General features: G+C 45.9%; 1 protein-coding gene across 1 annotated transcript in view; it reads right to left on the minus strand.

Moving 5' to 3' along the window:
* Positions 1 to 18,653, minus strand: part of MACROH2A2 (macroH2A.2 histone) — a 64,525-nt gene that overhangs the window by 28,758 nt on the left and 17,114 nt on the right. The window contains exon 2 of the mRNA XM_017873164.1: positions 11,300 to 11,530. Within this exon, the coding sequence (XP_017728653.1) occupies positions 11,300 to 11,471 (172 nt within the window). The 5' untranslated portion in view covers positions 11,472 to 11,530. The remainder of the gene's footprint in view (positions 1 to 11,299; positions 11,531 to 18,653) is intronic.

Here is an 18,653-nt window from a genome sequence, read left to right on the forward strand (position 1 = left end):
TATCTCTTTCGGATGTTTAGTCCGGACATCCTTGACACATGGACTTCCCCATTTAAATGTTTGTAATAACATTAATCATTAGCCAGGCACAGGGCTCATGCCTATAACCCCAGCACTTTGGGAGGCTGGGGTGGGAGGATCGCTTGAGCTCAGGAGTTCAAGGCCGCAGTGAGCTGTGATAGTGCCACTGCACTCCAGCCTGGGTGACGGAGGAGACCCTGCCTAAAAAAAAAAAAAAAAAAAAAAAAAAAAAAAAAAAAAAAAAAAAAAAAAAATTCAAAGCAAATGAAACAAGAAAAACATTAATCATCATTCATAGTTTCAAATGTAATTATGGCAAATATAGTCCCATGAACTATAAAAGTTTGCTACATTCTCGAGTGACTTTATTGATCTTAGGGATTTTATTAATCCTGCCAAATCCTTATATTGGCAATCAATAAGAAAACTGGATTCATACAGCACTAATTTACTCTACTACAAATGTTGTGGGAAGATCATAATTCTGTTAAGTGGTGGGGACTTCTATGGCAAACCCCTCACTTCTCAGAAGTCACACTTCTAGCAATAGTAATCATCTGGAATACAGCTGAGTATCTAGGAGTAAAAATAATTTCTTTAGCCAAAAGGGATACTGTAAAGCTCATACACATTATTTTGGAAGAGTCTGTGTCCTTTCATTTTGTATACAATTTAAACCAACAGTGGATATTCCAGCCCACAGAAGATGGGAAATAGCACATTAAGTATAGGGTTGGGACAGGTGAGGTGGAGTCACCAAGACTCTGTCTCCTTACCAGGCCCTTTCTTCCTTGTCCACTTGCCCACTGATTGGCGGTGTCCCTGGGGTTCTGTCTGTGCCTTCTGCTCTGCTAGGGCCATGCAATCTTCTGGGGAAAATCCCTTCGGACTCAGGGCTCCAGCTTCTACCCACCTGTCTGTACTACTGAATTTGCACCTCCAGCCCTGCCATGATAATCACCCAGATGGCCTCACCCGGGGGCTTCACAGGTAAAGCAAACATCACATTCCCCAAATCAAAATCATTTCCCCAAACCTGCATTTCTCATCACCCTTAGAACTGGCAGCTCCATCCACACATGGCTCCTACCAGAGACCTGGGAGTCATCCCCTATTCTTCCCTCTCCCACTCCCGATCTCCTTCCAGTCACCACATGGGGTCATCCAGCCCCATCAATCTCACACACTTTTGGCCTTCTTGTTGCCATTGCCTGAGTTAAAGCTCCCTTCTCTTCTAACCCAGATAATTGTATTGGGTGTCTAGATGGTTTCCCCATCCCTAGTTTTGTTGTTCTCCAGATCCATGCCAGCATGGCCACTGGTGACCCAATAGGTACCCTTGTGCAAATTACAAAAAGATGCTCCTAGCTGGGTGTGGTCCCAGTACTTTGGGAGACATAGGCGGGCAGATTGCTTGAGCTCAGGAGTTCAAGACCAGCCTGGGCAACAAGGCGAAACCCCGTCTTTACAAAAAATACAAAACTTAGGCGGGCTTGGTGGTATGCACCTGTAGTCCCAGCTACTTAGGGGGCTGAGGCGGGAGGATTGCTTGAACTCAGGAGGTCTAGGCTGTAGTGAGCTGTGATCATGCCACTGCACTCCAGCCTGGGCAACAAAGACCTACCCTGCCTCTAAAAAAAGAAAAGACATTCCTGCCTCAAGACACGTTTTATATTTAGAGACAGGGTCTGGCTCTGTTGCCCCGGCTGGAGTGCAGTGGTGCTATCAAGGCTCACTGCAGCTTTAACCTTCTGGGCTCAAGTAATTCTCCTGCCTCAGCCTCTCGAATAGCTGGGATTACAGAGGTGAGCCACTATGCCCAGCAAGATGCTTTACTTTCTGGATTTTGTTAGAACAAAACTCTTTACTACCATCTGCTGGAAATTCTCATAATAAATACAAAAATCTTTGTAGTCTAGGATTTGAATGATATTGCCTTAAATGTGTGTTCTTGTGCCATGTACAACCTGCATGGCCACATGTGCTGGTGGTCAAAGTAATCTTTTACAGACACAAATGTAATAAATGAGAATCATTAGGTAAGAAAATTTTTGATGTTAAGTGGTGAGACCCAATTATCTGGAAATGATATGTAAATGATAAGTGTCTATGTTACACAATGATTTCATGGGGTATCCTGAAATTCAACCCAATTTTAAGATCTACTCGTTCTGGTCAGTTCAAAATGTATTATATTACAGAACATTTTCTCATCAAAATGATTATAAACAATTCCTCCTCAATATCTTGTATTTACATTATATCTACTATCAGCACAGACAAAATGCTATTGCAGAATTTGGGGCTTGTTTTTTCAGTCCATTTTTCCTTACTTACATTGGAGGTGTGAACTGGACCAACATTATCACAATTCCACAGATCAGGAAACTGAAGTAGGAACGTGATAACCATTCTGGGAGGCAAGCATGTTCAGGTCAATGGGGCGTTCTAGATGGGCAGTTGAGCATGCATTCTTTGCGGGACTGTGCACCCTCCTTCAGCAGGTGGGGGCTAGAGACACTGTGGCTCTAGCATCATGATCACATGTGAACCTGGGGCTAGCCAGTCAGTCAGTCCATAGTATCAGGCGAGGCATGCTGCTGTCTCTCGCCCAGTGTTGCTGAGAATTTGTGCCCTCCTTTTTTGACCATGTTGTCCCCAGCCTTCTCTTCCTGGCCATGCCTGTGGCCCCAGGTTGCCTTCCAGAGGCAGTGTGTGGGACAGAGGGCCTTCAGAAACCACAGACATAAATCTGACAGGAGTGGTAGACTGGCCAGGGGAAGCCAACTGATGGTGGCTCGTTGGCCCCCAGGACATCAGCAGGAGAATCCAGTTGATATGGGGGTGAAGAGCACTGCTTGCCACAGAGATCTGGCAGGGAGAAAAGAGTGGAATACCGCCACTTAAGAGCTGTGTAATGAGGGTCACTTAGAGAGGCTGTGCCTGGGTATGGTAAGAAGGTGTCTAGGGAGCACTGTCTCTAGGGGCACACTGCAGTGTCTGCATCAGTTCCCAGCAGCCCTTCTCCTTCTGGGAGCTGGAGGAGGTGCCTCCCCACCTGGGACCAAGGCCTCTAGCCAGCTCTGGAGACCCCAGGGGCCCAGCTTCCCCACTGGGCTCCTTGTCTCTGTGTTTCCAGCTCTCCCCCTCCTGCAGCGGGGGCTACACCTTGTTGGTGCTGGGAATCCCTTTGGTAGTCTGGTGAGGCCCAAATAACTCTTCTCAGAACAAGGTGTTTGATTAAAAAAAAAAAAAAAAAAAAAGGAAAACATACATAACATACATCTACCATGTAACCATTTTAAAGGATACAATCCGATGGCATTAAGCATATTCATAATGTTGCACAGTCATAACTATCCATTTCCAGAATGTTTTCATCATCCCAAATGGAAACTCTGCACCCATTAAACAATAACTCATCATTTCTCCCTCCCTCTCCCCAGCCCCTGGTAACCTCTATTCTACTTTCTGTCTCATGAATTCACCTCTTCTAGGTATCACCTCCTCTGGGTATCTCATATAAATGGAACCATACAATGTTGCCCTATTGTGTCTGCCATCCTTCATACGCATAATGTTTTCAAGGTTCATCCAGGTTGTACCATGTATCAGAATTTTATTCCTTTTTGAAATATTGTGACTGAATAACAGCCCATTATATTAATATACCACATTCTGCTTATCCATTCATCTGTTGATCGACACTTGGTTGCTTCCACCTTTCGGCTGTTGTGAAAAATGCTGCTAAGAACATGGTTGCACAAATACTTGTTTGTGTCCTGCTTTCTTTCTTTTCTTTCTTTTTTTTTGAGAAGGAGTTTCAATCTTGTTGCCCAGGTTGGAGTGCAGTGGCACAATCTTGGCTCACTGCAACCTCCGCCTCCCGGGTTCAAGCGATTCTCCTGCCTCAGCCTCCCCAGCAGCTGGATTACAGGCATGCGCCACCACGCCCGGCTAATTTTGTATTTTCAGTAGAGACGGGGTTTCTCCATGTTGGTCAGGCTGATCTCAAACTCCCGACCTCAGGTGATCCGCCCACCTCAGCCTCCCAAAGTGCTGGGATTACAGGCGTGAGCCACTGCGCCCGGCCAAGTCCCTGCTTTCAGTTCTCTTGGGTATACAGCCAGGAGTGGCATTGTTTGGTTGTATTGGTAATTCTACGTTTAACTTTTTTAGGAACCATCAAACTGTTATCCACAGTGGCTGCACCCTTTTTTAAAAATAAACTTTTATTTTGATTTTTTTGATTTTTTAATTTTTTTAATTAAAATTTTTTTTGAGATGGAGTCTTGCTGTTGCCCAGGCTGGAGTGCAATGGCGTAATCTTGGCTGACCACAACCTCTGCCTCCCGGGTCCATGCCACTCTCCTGCCTCAGCCTCCCGAGTAGCTGGGACCACAGGCGCCCGCCACCTGGCCCAAATTTTTATTTCTAATCTTTGTGAGTACATAGTAGGTGTATGTATGTATGGGGTACAAAGATATTTTGATACAGGCATTAAATGTGTAATAATTACATCATGGAAAATGGTGTTTCCTTCTCAAGCATTTATCCTTGGTGTTACAAACCATCCAATTACACTCTTTTTTCTTTTTTTTGAGACGGAGTCTTGCTCTGTCGCCCAGGCTGGAGTGCAGTGGCCGGATCTGGGCTCACTGCAAGCTCCGTCTCCCGGGTTTGCACCATTCTCCTGCCTCAGCCTCCCGCGTAGCTGGGACTACAGGCGCCCGCCACCACGCCCGGCTAATTTTTTTGTATTTTTTAGTAGAGACAAGGTTTCACCGTGTTAGCCAGGATGGTCTCGATCTCCTGACCTCGTGATCCGCCCGTCTCGGCCTCCCAAAGTGCTGGGGTTACAGGCTTGAGCCACCGCGCCCAGCCCAGTTATACTCTTTTAGCTATTTAAAAATGTACAATTAAATTATTTTTACTATAGGCTGTGCCATTTTACATTTCATTCATTCATAAGATCTGGTGGCAGCTCTAATAACTACTTTGAGTGTGAAGAGCTCCCCACCCCCTTTGTCTCCCAGTCCACACCTCCCGCTTCTCAACTCACTGTGGTTTGGTTCTGACCTCCCACGCTGTCCTTGCCAAGGTCATCATGACCCTGAGGTGGCTAGATCTGTTGTCCTTGTCTGGTTTTTATCAGCGTGACCCTTAGGGGCTCCTGGCCCTCCCTCCCTTCCCTTGGCCTCTGATGCATCACTGCTCACATCTTTCCTCCTTACCCTCTGACTTTCCTCAGCCTCCTTTGCCATCCTTTCCCCCTCTCCCTGGCCCACCGGGCACACTGGCGTCGCTCATGCTGGGTCCTGTGCTCTCTCTGGGTGACCTCGCTCACTTCCACTGCCTTAACACACCGATGTGAACCTCCTGCCCACAGCTCCCTCCTGAGCTGCCGACACACGTAGGGGGTCTTCACTCAGTAACAGTAATAGCCACATGGATGGACTTGCTCACGTGTGCCGAGCGGTGCTAACCACTTTTCATGCATTATTTTATGTAATCCTCACAATAACATCATGAGTGGTAAAGCAATGAGTCTGAGGGTTCATAGCTAATATGTGGCTATGAATCTAGGTTCAGGCCTGGCTGGATCCAGCATTTCTATCCACTCTGCTCTTCTGGACATCTTTTTTATTTTTATTTTTATTTTTTGAGAGACAACGCCTTGCGTGGTCACCCAGGCTGAGGAGTGCAGTGGTGCAATCATAGCTCACTGCTGCCTCGAATTCCTGGGCTCAAAGAATCCTCCCACCTTAGCTTCCCTAGCAACTGGGACTATTCAGAACATACCACCACACCCTGCAACCTCCACCTTCCAGGTTAAAGTGATTCTTCTGCCTCAGCTTCCCAAGTAGCTGGGATTACAGGCATGCACCACCATGCCCGGCTTATTTTTGTATTTTTAGTAGAGATGGGGTTTCATCATGTTGGTCAGGCTAGTCTTGAACTTCTGATGTCAGGTAATCCACTCGCCTTGACCTCCCAAAGTGCTGGGATTACAGGTGTGAGCCACCGCGCCCAGCACACACCTGGTTAATTTTTAAATTTCTTGGAGAGAAATCTTGCCCACCATCTTGCCCAAGCTGGTCTGGAACTCCTGGACTCAAGTAATCCTCCCACTTTGGCCTCCCAAAGTGTTGGGATTACAGGCATAAGCCACTCTGCCCAGCCCTCTTGGACATCTTATAGATACCAAAGCTCAACAGGTCTCAAACTGAGCCCCTCCTGCTGCAGCCTGGTTCTCATCCATTGCTCCCTACTTCAGCTACAGGCACCATTCTCCATCCACTAGCTGCTTTGCTCTCTCTTCTCCTTCCTCTTGGCCAGACTTTGTTTTGTTTTGTTTTGTTTTGTTTTGTTTTTGAGATGGAGTTTTGCTCTTGTTGCCCAGGCTGGAGTGTGTAATGGCACGATCTTGGCTCACCACAACCTCCGCCTCCTGGGTTCAAGTGATTCTCCTGCCTCAGTCTCATGAGTAGCTGGGATTACAGGCATGTGCCACCATGCCTGGCTAATTTTGTATTTTTAGTAGAGATGAGGGTTCTCTATGTTGGTCAGGCTGGTCTCGAACTCCAGACCTCAGGTGATCTGCCCACCTTGGTCTCCCAAAGTGCTGGGATTACAGGTGTGAGCCACTACGCCCGGCTGGCCAGACTTCTTTTATCCATTCCCTGCTTCTCTTGTCTCCAAGTCCACACCTCATTCTATTTCTCACTCCATGGGAGTGTGTGGCCTGAGAGAAAGTAGCTAGTCCACGCCTGCAAGATTCATGTCATCCTTGATGCCCCTCCCTGTGGATCCAATCCATTATGGAGCGGAGCTGACTCCACCCTCCAGAGAGCTCCCAGATTTTCCATTTCTTCTCACCATCCCCACTGTGCACCCTTGGTCCTGGCCACTGTCAGTTCTTTACCAAGTGACACTAAAACGACTCCACTGGTCTCCTGGAATCTGATCTTGCTCCTTGACAACTGTTCTCCTAAAGCCAGAGTGATGCCCCACAGATGCTGCCACCTCCCTTCGATGCCTCCTCTGCCGTGTGTGTGTGTGTGCGCGCGCGTGTGAACCCTCAAAGTGGCCTTCAAGGGCCATCACAGTCTATCGCCTGCTGCCCTGCCCCCATTTCATCTCTCACTCCTCCCATTCCCAAGCTCTGCTGTAGGCACATTAGAAAGGGCCACACACATGGCCAGGCGCGGTGGCTCAAGCCTGTAATCCCAGGACTTTGGGAGGCTGAGACGGGTGGATCACGAGGTCAGGAGATCGAGACCATCCTGGTCTACACGGTGAAACCCCGTCTCTACTAAAAAATACAAAAAACTAGCTGGGCGAGATGGCGGGCGCCTGTAGTCCCAGCTACTCGGGAGGCTGAGGCAGGAGAATGGCGTAAACCCGGGAGGCGGAGCTTGCAGTGAGCCGAGATCGCGCCACTGCACTCCAGCCTGGGCGACAGAGCGAGACTCCATCTCAAAAAAAAAAAAAAAAAAAAAGGGCCACACACTCTTTTAAACTTGGAGTCTTCTCCATTATTCTCAACCTCCCTTACTATCTTCCCCTAGTTCACTCCCCCCATCTGAATCTGGCTGACTCCCTTCCCCACCTGGCTGCTCACCAGAATCATTTGGGGGAACTTTTAAGAATCCTGATGCACAGAAAATACTCCAGCATCTCTTGGGGGTGGGACCCAGGCATCAGGATTTGAAATCAATCGATACAAGAAATGCAGGGTTGACAACCTGGTTTTGGTCTTAACAACACTTACATTAGATTAGGCAGCCCTTTCCCCAACCCGCACTTCCCAAAGTTCTTCTCATTCCCTGCCCGACAGCACCTGATCTTATTGTGAGGCGTTTCCTTCTTGTCCTCCTCACTAGGCTCTAAGTCCAGCAATGGGCAGGACCAACTTAGCTGGTTTTCTGCTGTATCTTCAAGACCTGATTCAAACGAGGCACTCAGTCTAGATTTGTTTCATGAATGTGGAAGTCATTTCAAGGGTGACAGGAGGCTTCCACATTTTGACCCCCCTTCCCTAAACAGAATCAATGGATACCTCTTTAAAAAACAAACAAACCAAAAAACAGACAAAAATTCCCCATGTCACTTACTCAACAGTAGCTTGCAATTCCACTAATATGATTCATTCCTTTGGATTACAACGCCTTGTCCCATTAAAATGTAAATTCAGCCTGAAAATATACCACCTTAATGGAATTAGTCATTTATACTTTGTCCTGAATGATTTTATCAGCTCTTAATAGAGGGGGGAGGAGAAGAATTACCATTTATTGAGTGCATCCTATACGCCAGGTGTTTTACACATATTAGCTCATTGAATGAGGTTCAATGAGCTAGTTCTGGAAACACCTGGAGCTCAGAGAGGTTAGGGTAACAGAGCTGGTCGATGAGTCATCCCGACTGGAACCGACATCTGAGCCTGCACTCTCTCCGTGCCTGCCTGCCTTTGGAGGAGAGAAAAGGCACAAAGAAGGGAGGGAAAGGACACAGAGGACAGGCCTGGGCCTCAGGAGATCAATGTCATCTTCTCCTCCTCTACGTGGCTCAGGATGGTCTGGACACTGGGACTGGCTGGGGCAGAAGGACTTTGGCAATGGCACCCTTGCCGGTGCTCATCCTCTCCACATTCAACTTGCTGTATAAATGGCCCAATTCTATTGCAGGAACTCTGCCTAAGGACTCACTGTACGCACTGACGTGGAGAGGCTCAACAAATGCTCTTTGAATGGATGAACGAACAGGGAGAGGTAAGCTTCGTTTATCTCACACATCTGAACCAAAGACTAACAGAGATGCCAGGGATTCCAAAGGCCAAATTTTGTATATGCACTGGATTAGACTTTTGCCTATTTTCATCACACAAACATTGGGGCAGTGTAGCACAGCAAAACTGCGTGGCTCGAGGTCGAGGGCCCTGGGGGAGTCCTAGTTCCCCATCTGAAAGCTGTGGGATCTTTGAGTTACTCAGTGTCTTCCAGTCTCAGTGGGTGACACACACCTAACAGGTTGTTTTAAAGCTTCATAAACCCTTCTCAAAGTCTGTTCTCTCCCTCCCTCAGCTCGGAGGTTTTCCTATCAGATTCCTTGGCCTCACTCCAGATCCAGTGAATCAGACCCTTTGAGAGTGTATCCAGGAACTTGCATTTTATTTTATTTTATTTTATTTTATTTTTTGAGACGGAGTCTCACTCTGTCGCCCAGGCTGGAGTGCAATGGTGTGATCCCAGCTCACTGCAACCCCTAACTCCTGGGTTCAAGTGATTCTCCTGCCTCAGCCTCCCAAGTAGCTGGGATTACAGGCCTGTAACCCCAGTAGCTGCCACCATGCCTGGCTAATTTTTGTATTTTTAGTAGAGATGGGGTATCACCACATTGGCCAGGCTGGTCTCAAACTCCTGACCTCAGGTGATCCACCCGCCTCAGCTTCCCAAAGTGCTGGGATTATAGGCTTGAGCTACCACACCTGGCGGGAACTTGCATTTTATTTTATTTTATTTTATTTTTATTTTTATTTTTTTTTGAGACGGAGTCTCGCTCTGTCCCCTGGGCTGGAGTGCAGTGGCCGGATCTCAGCTCACTGCAAGCTCCGCCTCCCAGGTTTACACCATTCTCCTGCCTCAGCCTCCCGAGTAGCTGGGACTACAGGCGCCGCCACCTCGCCCGGCTAGTTTTTTGTATTTTTTTTAGTAGAGACGGGGTTTCACCGTGTTAGCCAGGATGGTCTCGATCTCCTGACCTCGTGATCCGCCCGTCTCGGCCTCCCAAAGTGCTGGGATTACAGGCTTGAGCCACCGCGCCCAGCCGCCGGGAACTTGCATTTTAAACAAGCATTCCCTACATCTTTTGGCTTGAGGCTAAAAGACTGGCTACAATCTTGCTATTCAATGTGTGGTCCCTGGACCAGCAGCATCAGTATCACCTGGGAGCTTGAGGAATGGCATCTCAGGGCCCACCCTGCCCTTGTCAACAAGATCCCTGGGTGACCCCACTTTGAAAAGCACTGCTTTTCAGAGTCCTCCAGCTTTCCCCAACCTCCTAAAGGAGGCAAGGACTTTTAGCTCAGGAGCAAGGCTTTCATTTCATAAGAGGAAGGCTCATGATGCAAAGGTTTGCCTGATGGAAGCTCTGCGGGGAGGACATTTCCATGCATGGACCAAGGAAAACCTTTCACCAATCAATGTTGGTTGGTGAGCAATGGGGACTAAGAGGGTAGGGCAGGACTGAGCATCTAGAAAGAAAAAACCAGCAGAAAAGAGGAACCTGGGGACAGAAGAGAGGACCAGCCCTGCCACAGCCCAGAGGATTTCATGCAGTGAGGCTTGCCTCCCCAGTGTTAGACTGTTTGGGGGAGGTTTGCTTTTTAACCTGGCAGAATTCCCAAGGAACTTAACCTTGGTGTCTAGGGAATTTGTTAACCTTGGGCAAAGTCAGAGACATTGTTGCTCATGGCTATTACCCAACAAGGGACTAAATCACACTTATTGTATATATATATTTATATATTTTATTTGTAAATATTTCTGAAAAGCACCCCGATATTGTAAAGTTTGGTTTCTGTTTAACTATGACATAAGAGAACAACAACAAAAAAGCTAAAGAGAAAGTTACTAAGATAAAGAACACTTACAGCAAAATCTCATCTTTCAGTAAAAAAATTAACTTTAACAACAAATCTGGGAAACTATTTTCTGTGCACCCCTATTAGATGAGAATCACCTCAGTGAAGGAGAGCAAAATTAGAACATTACATCGGCTTCATGGCAGCACCCGAAAGATGCTTTTGATGATCAGATAAATGTTATTTATGGACACTGAGTCCTAGTTTAAATATACCAGGAAAACTGATGTTTAATGAGCAATTTGAGGTAAAAAGACTCCCTTTTACAAAATGAATATCAACTCCCCCATTCTCCCTGCAGTTTATTTTCTTCAGGAGCTTAGATATTTATATATTGCATTCATTTAAAGTAAGACACATCTTTTGCAGGACTGGTCTAGGAGGGCCACTTACTTGATTGTGGGCTCTCTGCCTTCCATGCTGATCACCTGTCCTTCCTATGCGCTTTTCTCTCCCCTAAAGTCTGCAGAAGTTGATTTTAGCCAAGCAGGCCAGTTGCAACCCTGTCACCACCCGCAGTAGCCTTGAGCCAGGCACAAGGCAATTTGGAGCATCCCTCCCCAGCCTGAGAGGGGGACCCAAGGGAGGGTGGGGACCTGGGAGCAGGCAGTCTCCTTTGCGTGTCCTCATTACCTGCCAGGTACTCAATGACTGCCGCCATGTAGACAGGGGCGCCCACGCTGATTCGGTACTTGAACGTCCCTTTCTTCAGATAACGCATCAGCCTCCCCACTGGAAAGATGACACCTGCCCTGGCTGAACGGGACAGCTTGGACATTTTCTTCTTCCCGCTCCGGCCCGACATCTTGCCTCAGTTTCCCTCTCAGCTTGCTGACACAGTGGCCTCCCGGCACTAACACAATGCTGAAAAGCAAAAAGCGAAAGAAGACAGAGTTGAGGAAGGGTAGTTGGCAAACATCTTGGGCACAGTGGCATGGCCCTTGGGTACCACTGTGACATCTCTGACTGCCCCAGGGAGGCGGCTGAAACCTGGCTGCCACTGCAGGTGCAGGAGGCACGGAGTCAGGCATGGGGTCTCTGAAGGGCATGGGCAAGCTCACCCACAAACATCCCTCCCCCACCAAGGCAGCCCGACCTCAAGAGGAAAGGCCACAGAAAACTGGTCTCGATCCTGTGGTCAGCTGAACAATGACCCCCAAAGATGTCCATTTCCTCATCCCCAGAACCTGTGACTGTTATCTTATATGACAGAGACTTTGCAGATGGGATTAAGCTAAGGGTCTTGAGATGGGGAGGTTATCTTGGATTATCTGGGTGGGGCTAATGTAATTGCCAGCGTCCTTAGAAGACAGAGGCAGGGGGTCAGAGTGGGCAGTAAGAGACGTGAGAACAGAAGGAAAAGGATTTTCCCCTCAAAGCCACCAGAAGGAATTAGTCCTGCTGATACCGCGGCTTTAGCCCAGTAAGACTAATTTTGGACTTCTGACCCCTGAACTATAAGAGAATAAATTTGTATTGTTTTAAATCACTAAGTTTGGGGTAATTTGTTCCAGCAACAATAAGAAAACTAATACAATACCTCTTGGCTTATATGACTTTGCCCATTATAATGGTTAGTGTGTTAGTCTGTTCTCACACTGCTAATAAAGACATACCCAAGACTGGGTAATTTATAAATAAAAAGAGGTTTAATGGACTCACACTTCCACGTGGCTGGGGAAGCCTCACATTCATAGTGGAAGGTGAAAGGCATGTCTTATATGGCAGCAGACGAGACAGAATGAGAGCCAGGTGAGAGGGGAAACCCCTTATAAAACCATCAGATTTCGTGAGACTTATTCACTACCACGAGAACATACGGGGGAAACCACCCCATGATTCAATCATGTCCCACCGGGTCCCTCCCACAACACGTGGGAATTATGGGAGCTACAATTCAAGATGAGATTTGGGTGGGGACACAGCCAAACCATATCAGCCAGGTTTGACAGACATAACTGAGAGCTGATGCGTATTTCTCAGACACTTTTCTAAATCATGCAGTAATGTAGCACTCTTAGAAATGGAAACAGGTGGCCGGGCGCGGTGGCTCAAGCCTGTAATCCCAGCACTTTGGGAGGCCGAGACGGGTGGATCACGAGGTCAGGAGATCGAGACCATCCTGGCTAACACTGTGAAACCCCGTCTCTACTAAAAAATACAAAAAACTAGACGGGCGAGGTGGCGGGCGCCTGTAGTCCCAGCTACTCGGGAGGCTGAGGCAGGAGAATGGCGTAAACACGGGAGGCGGAGCTTGCAGTGAGCTGAGATCCGGCCACTGCACTCCAGCCCGGGTGACAGAGCGAGACTCCATCTCAAAAAAAAAAAAAAAAAAAAAAGAAATGGAAACAGCCAGAAGAGGCAGTTTTACTGAATATGTGTGGTATGCAAACATAGCAAATGAAAAGCCATAATGCAGCCTGAGTTTCTGTTCCTTGGAATGGGGAATCCAGGTTGATTTTGGGGAGAAACTTCACAGTCAGCACAAAGAGGTGAATTCAGCACAAGGAATTAAGAGACAAATATTCACTGTTGCTTAAGGAAGCTATCTTTGTGTGAAGATAAAATGATTACATATTCCTGGACAGAGTATTTGTAAGCCCACCTGCAATCTAGAAAATTGTAGTAGATCTTGGGTGGGCTCGATCTGCTGGTTGACAGAGTATTGTAACCGACAAATGGAATATAATCTTCAGTAAGTAAAAGCAAATTACAAGGGACAAACGGTCAGGAGCAAAGAAAAGGAAAATGACATTTTCTAGGAAATGTGTTAATATATCAAAGCTCTCTTCCCCAAGGTCAATGGCGTTCTCAGGGGCTGTTTCCTCTGGAGATGAAAAATGAGAAAGTCAGGAACAAACTGAAGTTGGTTCTATCCATTGATCCTGGTTAGGTCATCATACCAACAGGCAAGATGGCAAAGGAAAGGAGGGTCCAAGGAAGTTGCTAAACATATGACAGAAGAAGGTACTAAATGAATGCTTGGCTAATATGAAATAGATACAAAACCGGGATTTACTTAATCTAGGTGAAAGAGTGAACAGATTTCAATTTTCTAAAGCATCTGATAACTCCATTATGACCAAGGAGACTATACTAAAGCTCTGAAATTAGCAACAAACCCCTTTCTCAACACTCACCTGTCTCTGAGGTGAATGATTCGTTTGGAGCATTTTAGTATATACTTCATATACATTATTTAAAATGCTCATATGTATTTACTACTACCCTATTTTATATTTTATATGTCGTTTTGCCACCAAAGGATGTAGCTATTCATCAGTTAGGTACAAGCAAAGATGAGAGAAGTGCCTTAGACTATTATCTCTTTGACCACAAGGCCCAGGGATCAGACAATGCTGTCATGTTGTTTTATCACGTTGTTGTTTCTTCATCTGGAAGAAACAAGATCTCCCACATTTGCTGTGCTGCTGCTGTCTGTGGCTGCCACTCTCATAAATCCACTTGTAGGGGTTTTCTCTTTGAGGAAGCAAGCAACTATGGGTTAGGTAAACGTATGGACGGCCTGCTGTGAGCACTGTGGCAGGAAAGAGGGGAAACAGACAGCATTGCTAGCTGGGTTGTGGTGCTCTAAATGGAGGTCCTCTTGCTATAGTGGAAAGAGCCCAGGACTGGAGAACAGGAAGTGCTGGGCATAGTGCCACTTCTACATAACTACAGTCAAGCACCCCACAATGACCGCACATATGACGGTGGTCCCGTAAGATCATAACGGAACTGAAAAATTCCTATGACCTAGTGACATCTTTTTTGTTGTTGTTTGAGAAGGAGTCTTGCTCTGTTACCAGGGTGGAGTGCAGTGGTATGATCTCGGCTCATTGCAACTTCTGTCTCTCGGGTTCAAGCGATTCTCCTGCCTCAGCCTCCCAAGTAGCTGGGACTATCGGCGTGCACCACCACGCCTGGCTAATTTTTGTATTTTTAGTAGAGATGAGGTTTCACCATGTTGGCCAGGCTGGTCTCGAACTCCTGACCTCAAGTGATCCATCCTCCTCAGCCTCCCAAAGTGGTGGGATTACAAGTGTGAGCCACAGCACCCGGCCAACCTAGTGACATCCTAACGGCATAGCACAATGCCTTACTCATGTGTTTGTGGTGACATTGATGTAAACAAACCTACTGTGCTGCCAGTCATATAAAAGTCTAGCACATATAATTACGTATAGTATATAATACTTGACAACAAATGACTATGTTGCTGTACTCCTTCTACTTATTAAAAACAAAGTTAACTGTAAACCAGCCTCAAACAGGTCCTTCAGGAGGTATTCCAGAAGGAGGCATTATTATTATAGGAGATGACAGCTCCATGCATGTTATTGTCCCTAAAGACTTTCCAGTGGACAAGACGTGAGGGTGGAAGACAGTGTTATTGATGACCCTGACTCTATGTAGGCCTAGGCTAATGTGTATGTGTCTTATTATTTTTTTTAACAAAAGTTTAAAAGTTAAAAAAAATTTTAATAGAAAATGCCTATAAAGTAAGCCTATAAAGAAGGAAAATATGTGTAGCTGTACAATGTATTTGTGTTTTAAGCTGTGTTATTACAAGAGTCAAAAGTTTAAAAGGTTAAAAGTTTATAAAGTAAAATATTACAGTAAGCTAAGGTTAATTTATTATTGGATAAGGCTAATTTATTATTAAGGAAAATATTGTCTTTTAAATGTAGTATAGCTTAACATGTACGGAACGATGGTATTAAGGAGCTGTGAATGCTCTAAACAGTAGTTTAACATGGTCTGCAGCAGAATACCCTATAGTTAAGTTTTGTTAAAAAATAAAAAGCTTCGCAATCAGGTGCTGGGGACCGCTTTTCCTTAGATGTTATCTTCCTACACTGGCTCATCTATAAAAGGTGGGGAACTCCTAAGCATTTTATTAGTGATTGCTGATCAGTTTGCTGAAGAATTTTTTGCTGGGGATGTGGAGTCCTTTCCAAATGGAATATGGCGTTACTACCTGAAAGAGAGGTACATGCCCTAGAGCATCCCAAATAGAAGAATGAAGATATTGAATGAAGAATTCACTCTGTCAATATCTCATGTTTATCCTTTAGGCACTGGATGATGGTTTTGGTAGATAATCTATATGCCTTTAGTGAAACAGAGTATGGGCATGGCCTATGCTAATTTGACAAAAACATGATTGCATGCAACAATCAAGTTATTAGCATTTCTAGTATTAGTTACTCCAATGATACAATGCTTGATTACAAAACCAGCCTGTCTTCAGCAACAATTATTAATAAACAAAGAGGATGTGGATAATATTACGTGACATTTTCAAAAATCCCTTTCAAGTTACGTTTTGTCTTTTTACTCCATCTTCGCCTCCTCACTGTATATTATTGTTTGGGCTTTTCCAAATTACTTATTCATTATTAATTTTCTTCTGTGTATAAAAATAAATCTCATGAGGATAAAAAAAAAAAAAAAAAAGAAGTCTACACTAGTGGACAATAATGTCCCAGGCCTTCACATTCACTCACCACTCACTCACTCACTGACTCAGCCGGAGTACTTCTAGTCCTGCAGGCTCTATTCATGGCAAGTGCCCTATACATGTGTACTACTGTTTACATCTTATACTGTATTTTACTGTCCCTTTTCTAAGTTTAGAGACACAAAAACTTATCATTGTGTTACCATTGCCTGCAGTATTCAGTATGGTAACATGTTGAGCAGGTTTGTAGCCCAGAAGCAACAGATCATATGATTATAGCCCAGGTGTGCAGGAGGCTGTACCATCTAGGTTTGTGAAGTCCACTCTATGCTGTTTGCACAATGACAAAATCACCTAACGATGCATTTCTCAGAATGTACCCCTTTCATTAAGTGATGCATGACTGTAGTTATTTGAGCTTCATATGTTATTTGTTTGGACCTCAGCGGCCTCATCTGTAAAACAGGGGAGATGGCTAACATCCTTACAGTTGTTCTGCTCTTAAACATCCTGATGTTTCTGAAAGGCAGTTTTCAACGATTTTGGTAGAGAAGCTTAGGCTCTGTAAGCAGTCGGTTCTAAAGACTTAAGAGCCTACACAGGTTCATGACGGTGCATTAGTGACTCTCCTAAGCCAATTATGTGCTTTTCTCAGTTAATGGTAAGTGGGATTGGAGGATGATTAGTAAGTCTGGTTGTCAAGAAAACCACCTGAAAAGCCCATCACAGGGTGGATGTGCTCTGTGAATATGGTGTGTGCTGGCTGGTCTTAATCCCTCCCTACCATGCTTCCACCAGAGAATGCTGCATGACGTACAAACATCACAAGGGCAGGGACACCCCCGTGCACGTGCACACACACACGCACGTGCACACACACAGACACGCACACGCGCGCACACACACACTTTCCTCAAAGCAGCCAGAGAATGACTAGGTGTGCAGGATAAAGCCATCTAGGGACTTTCCCACTATTAGCTGTCAAGAGAAGTCACAAATTGCCCTAAAAATTGGAACTTAGGAAGAGGAGTAGAAAAAAAGCAAGTGACTTCAGGGCACAGATGCCTAAAACACTCATGAAGAGGCCAGGCGTGGTGGCTCACGCCTGTAATCCCTAAACTTTGGGAGGCCAAGGTGGGTGGATCACCTGAGGTCAGGAGTTTGAGCCTGGCCAACATGATGAAACCCCAACTCCACTAAAAATACAAAATATTAGCCCGGTGTGGTGGCGGGTGCCTGTAATCCCAGCTACTCTGGAGGCTGAGGCAAAAGAATCACTTGAACCCGGGAGGTGGAGGTTGCAGTGAGCCGAGATGCACCACTGCACTCCTGTCTGGGCAACAACAGTGAAACTCCGTCTCAAAAACAAACAAAACCCAACACTCAGGAAGATAAAATAGCCACATAAGGAAAATCAAAGTAGGAACAAGTAGAGAAACATACCACCTGCACATTGTAAAAAAGTCCCTAAATGTAAGAATCATCCCGAACATGGTACTTTATAACAAGGTTTTCTCTCCGTGGCTTCCAGACTTCCCTCTAGGTGAGGGCCTTGGAGGAAATCCCCCTGGGTAGGGGATGCAGCTCCATCTGAATTCTAAGTGTGAGACGGATTGACTTACGCATGTATTTTAAGCAGGACTGGAGAGTTCTGCATGCCTGCCAAACCCATCTTTTTAGGTCTTGTGCAGAATTTAAGCAGCCAGGCACCTATCTCCCAGGCCCTCCTGGGGACTCAGGGCTGTGAGGGCCCTGCACACAGACAGTAAGAATTAGAGCACATCCAGGAATCCCTAGGGGAAGCAAGGAGGGGCTGATGGAGCTGACATGTTACATCTATCAGAGCCCACTGACGGCAGGAAGTGCTGAGCCTCTGGGGCCACTCCAGAGAAGACCCTGCTTTCTAAAGACCACCTCTCCCCAAAAGCCTGTGCTGGATTATGCCTGGAGTTATGATAAATTATAACTCTGAACTTCCTTCTTTCCCAGGCCACCCTTTCCTCCAACTCTATTCCGTCTTGGGAAGTCAGGAGTCAAAAACTTGAATGGGTTTTTATCCACATCCTGGGAATTGGAGTCTTGGTGTAGGCCTACTGTCTAAAAAGAACCACCGCAAGGTGAAAATTTGTTTCCTTCAGGAGAATACTTAATGTTTACATTTAAGTATTAGCCTGAAGGAAACAAATTTTCCGCTATAAGACAATTTCGCTCTGATTAGGCAAAACTTAAGGACTATGATATACTAAGTTTACACATTTGGAGAGCGAATATGGCTGGACGCAGCTCTTGGTGTGCTCAGAGACACCGTGTGGGCAATCCCTGGAGGCCACGCGGCTCTGTTCAGATGGCCCCATCTTCCCGGACGCATGTGGGATATAGAGGAAACCAGACAAACCCTGGATCTGCAATGTACCTGTCCTTTCATAGCAGAAAGACCACGGTAAACATTCTTATAATTACTCATAGAGAGGATCAGAGCATTTCAAGCATGTTAACGGTGAGAAACAGGAAGGTAAAACTCCA

Source organism: Rhinopithecus bieti, unplaced genomic scaffold, assembly GCF_001698545.2.
Source record: "Rhinopithecus bieti isolate Rb0 unplaced genomic scaffold, ASM169854v2 scaffold_6907, whole genome shotgun sequence".
Classification (NCBI taxonomy): Eukaryota; Metazoa; Chordata; class Mammalia; order Primates; family Cercopithecidae; genus Rhinopithecus; species Rhinopithecus bieti.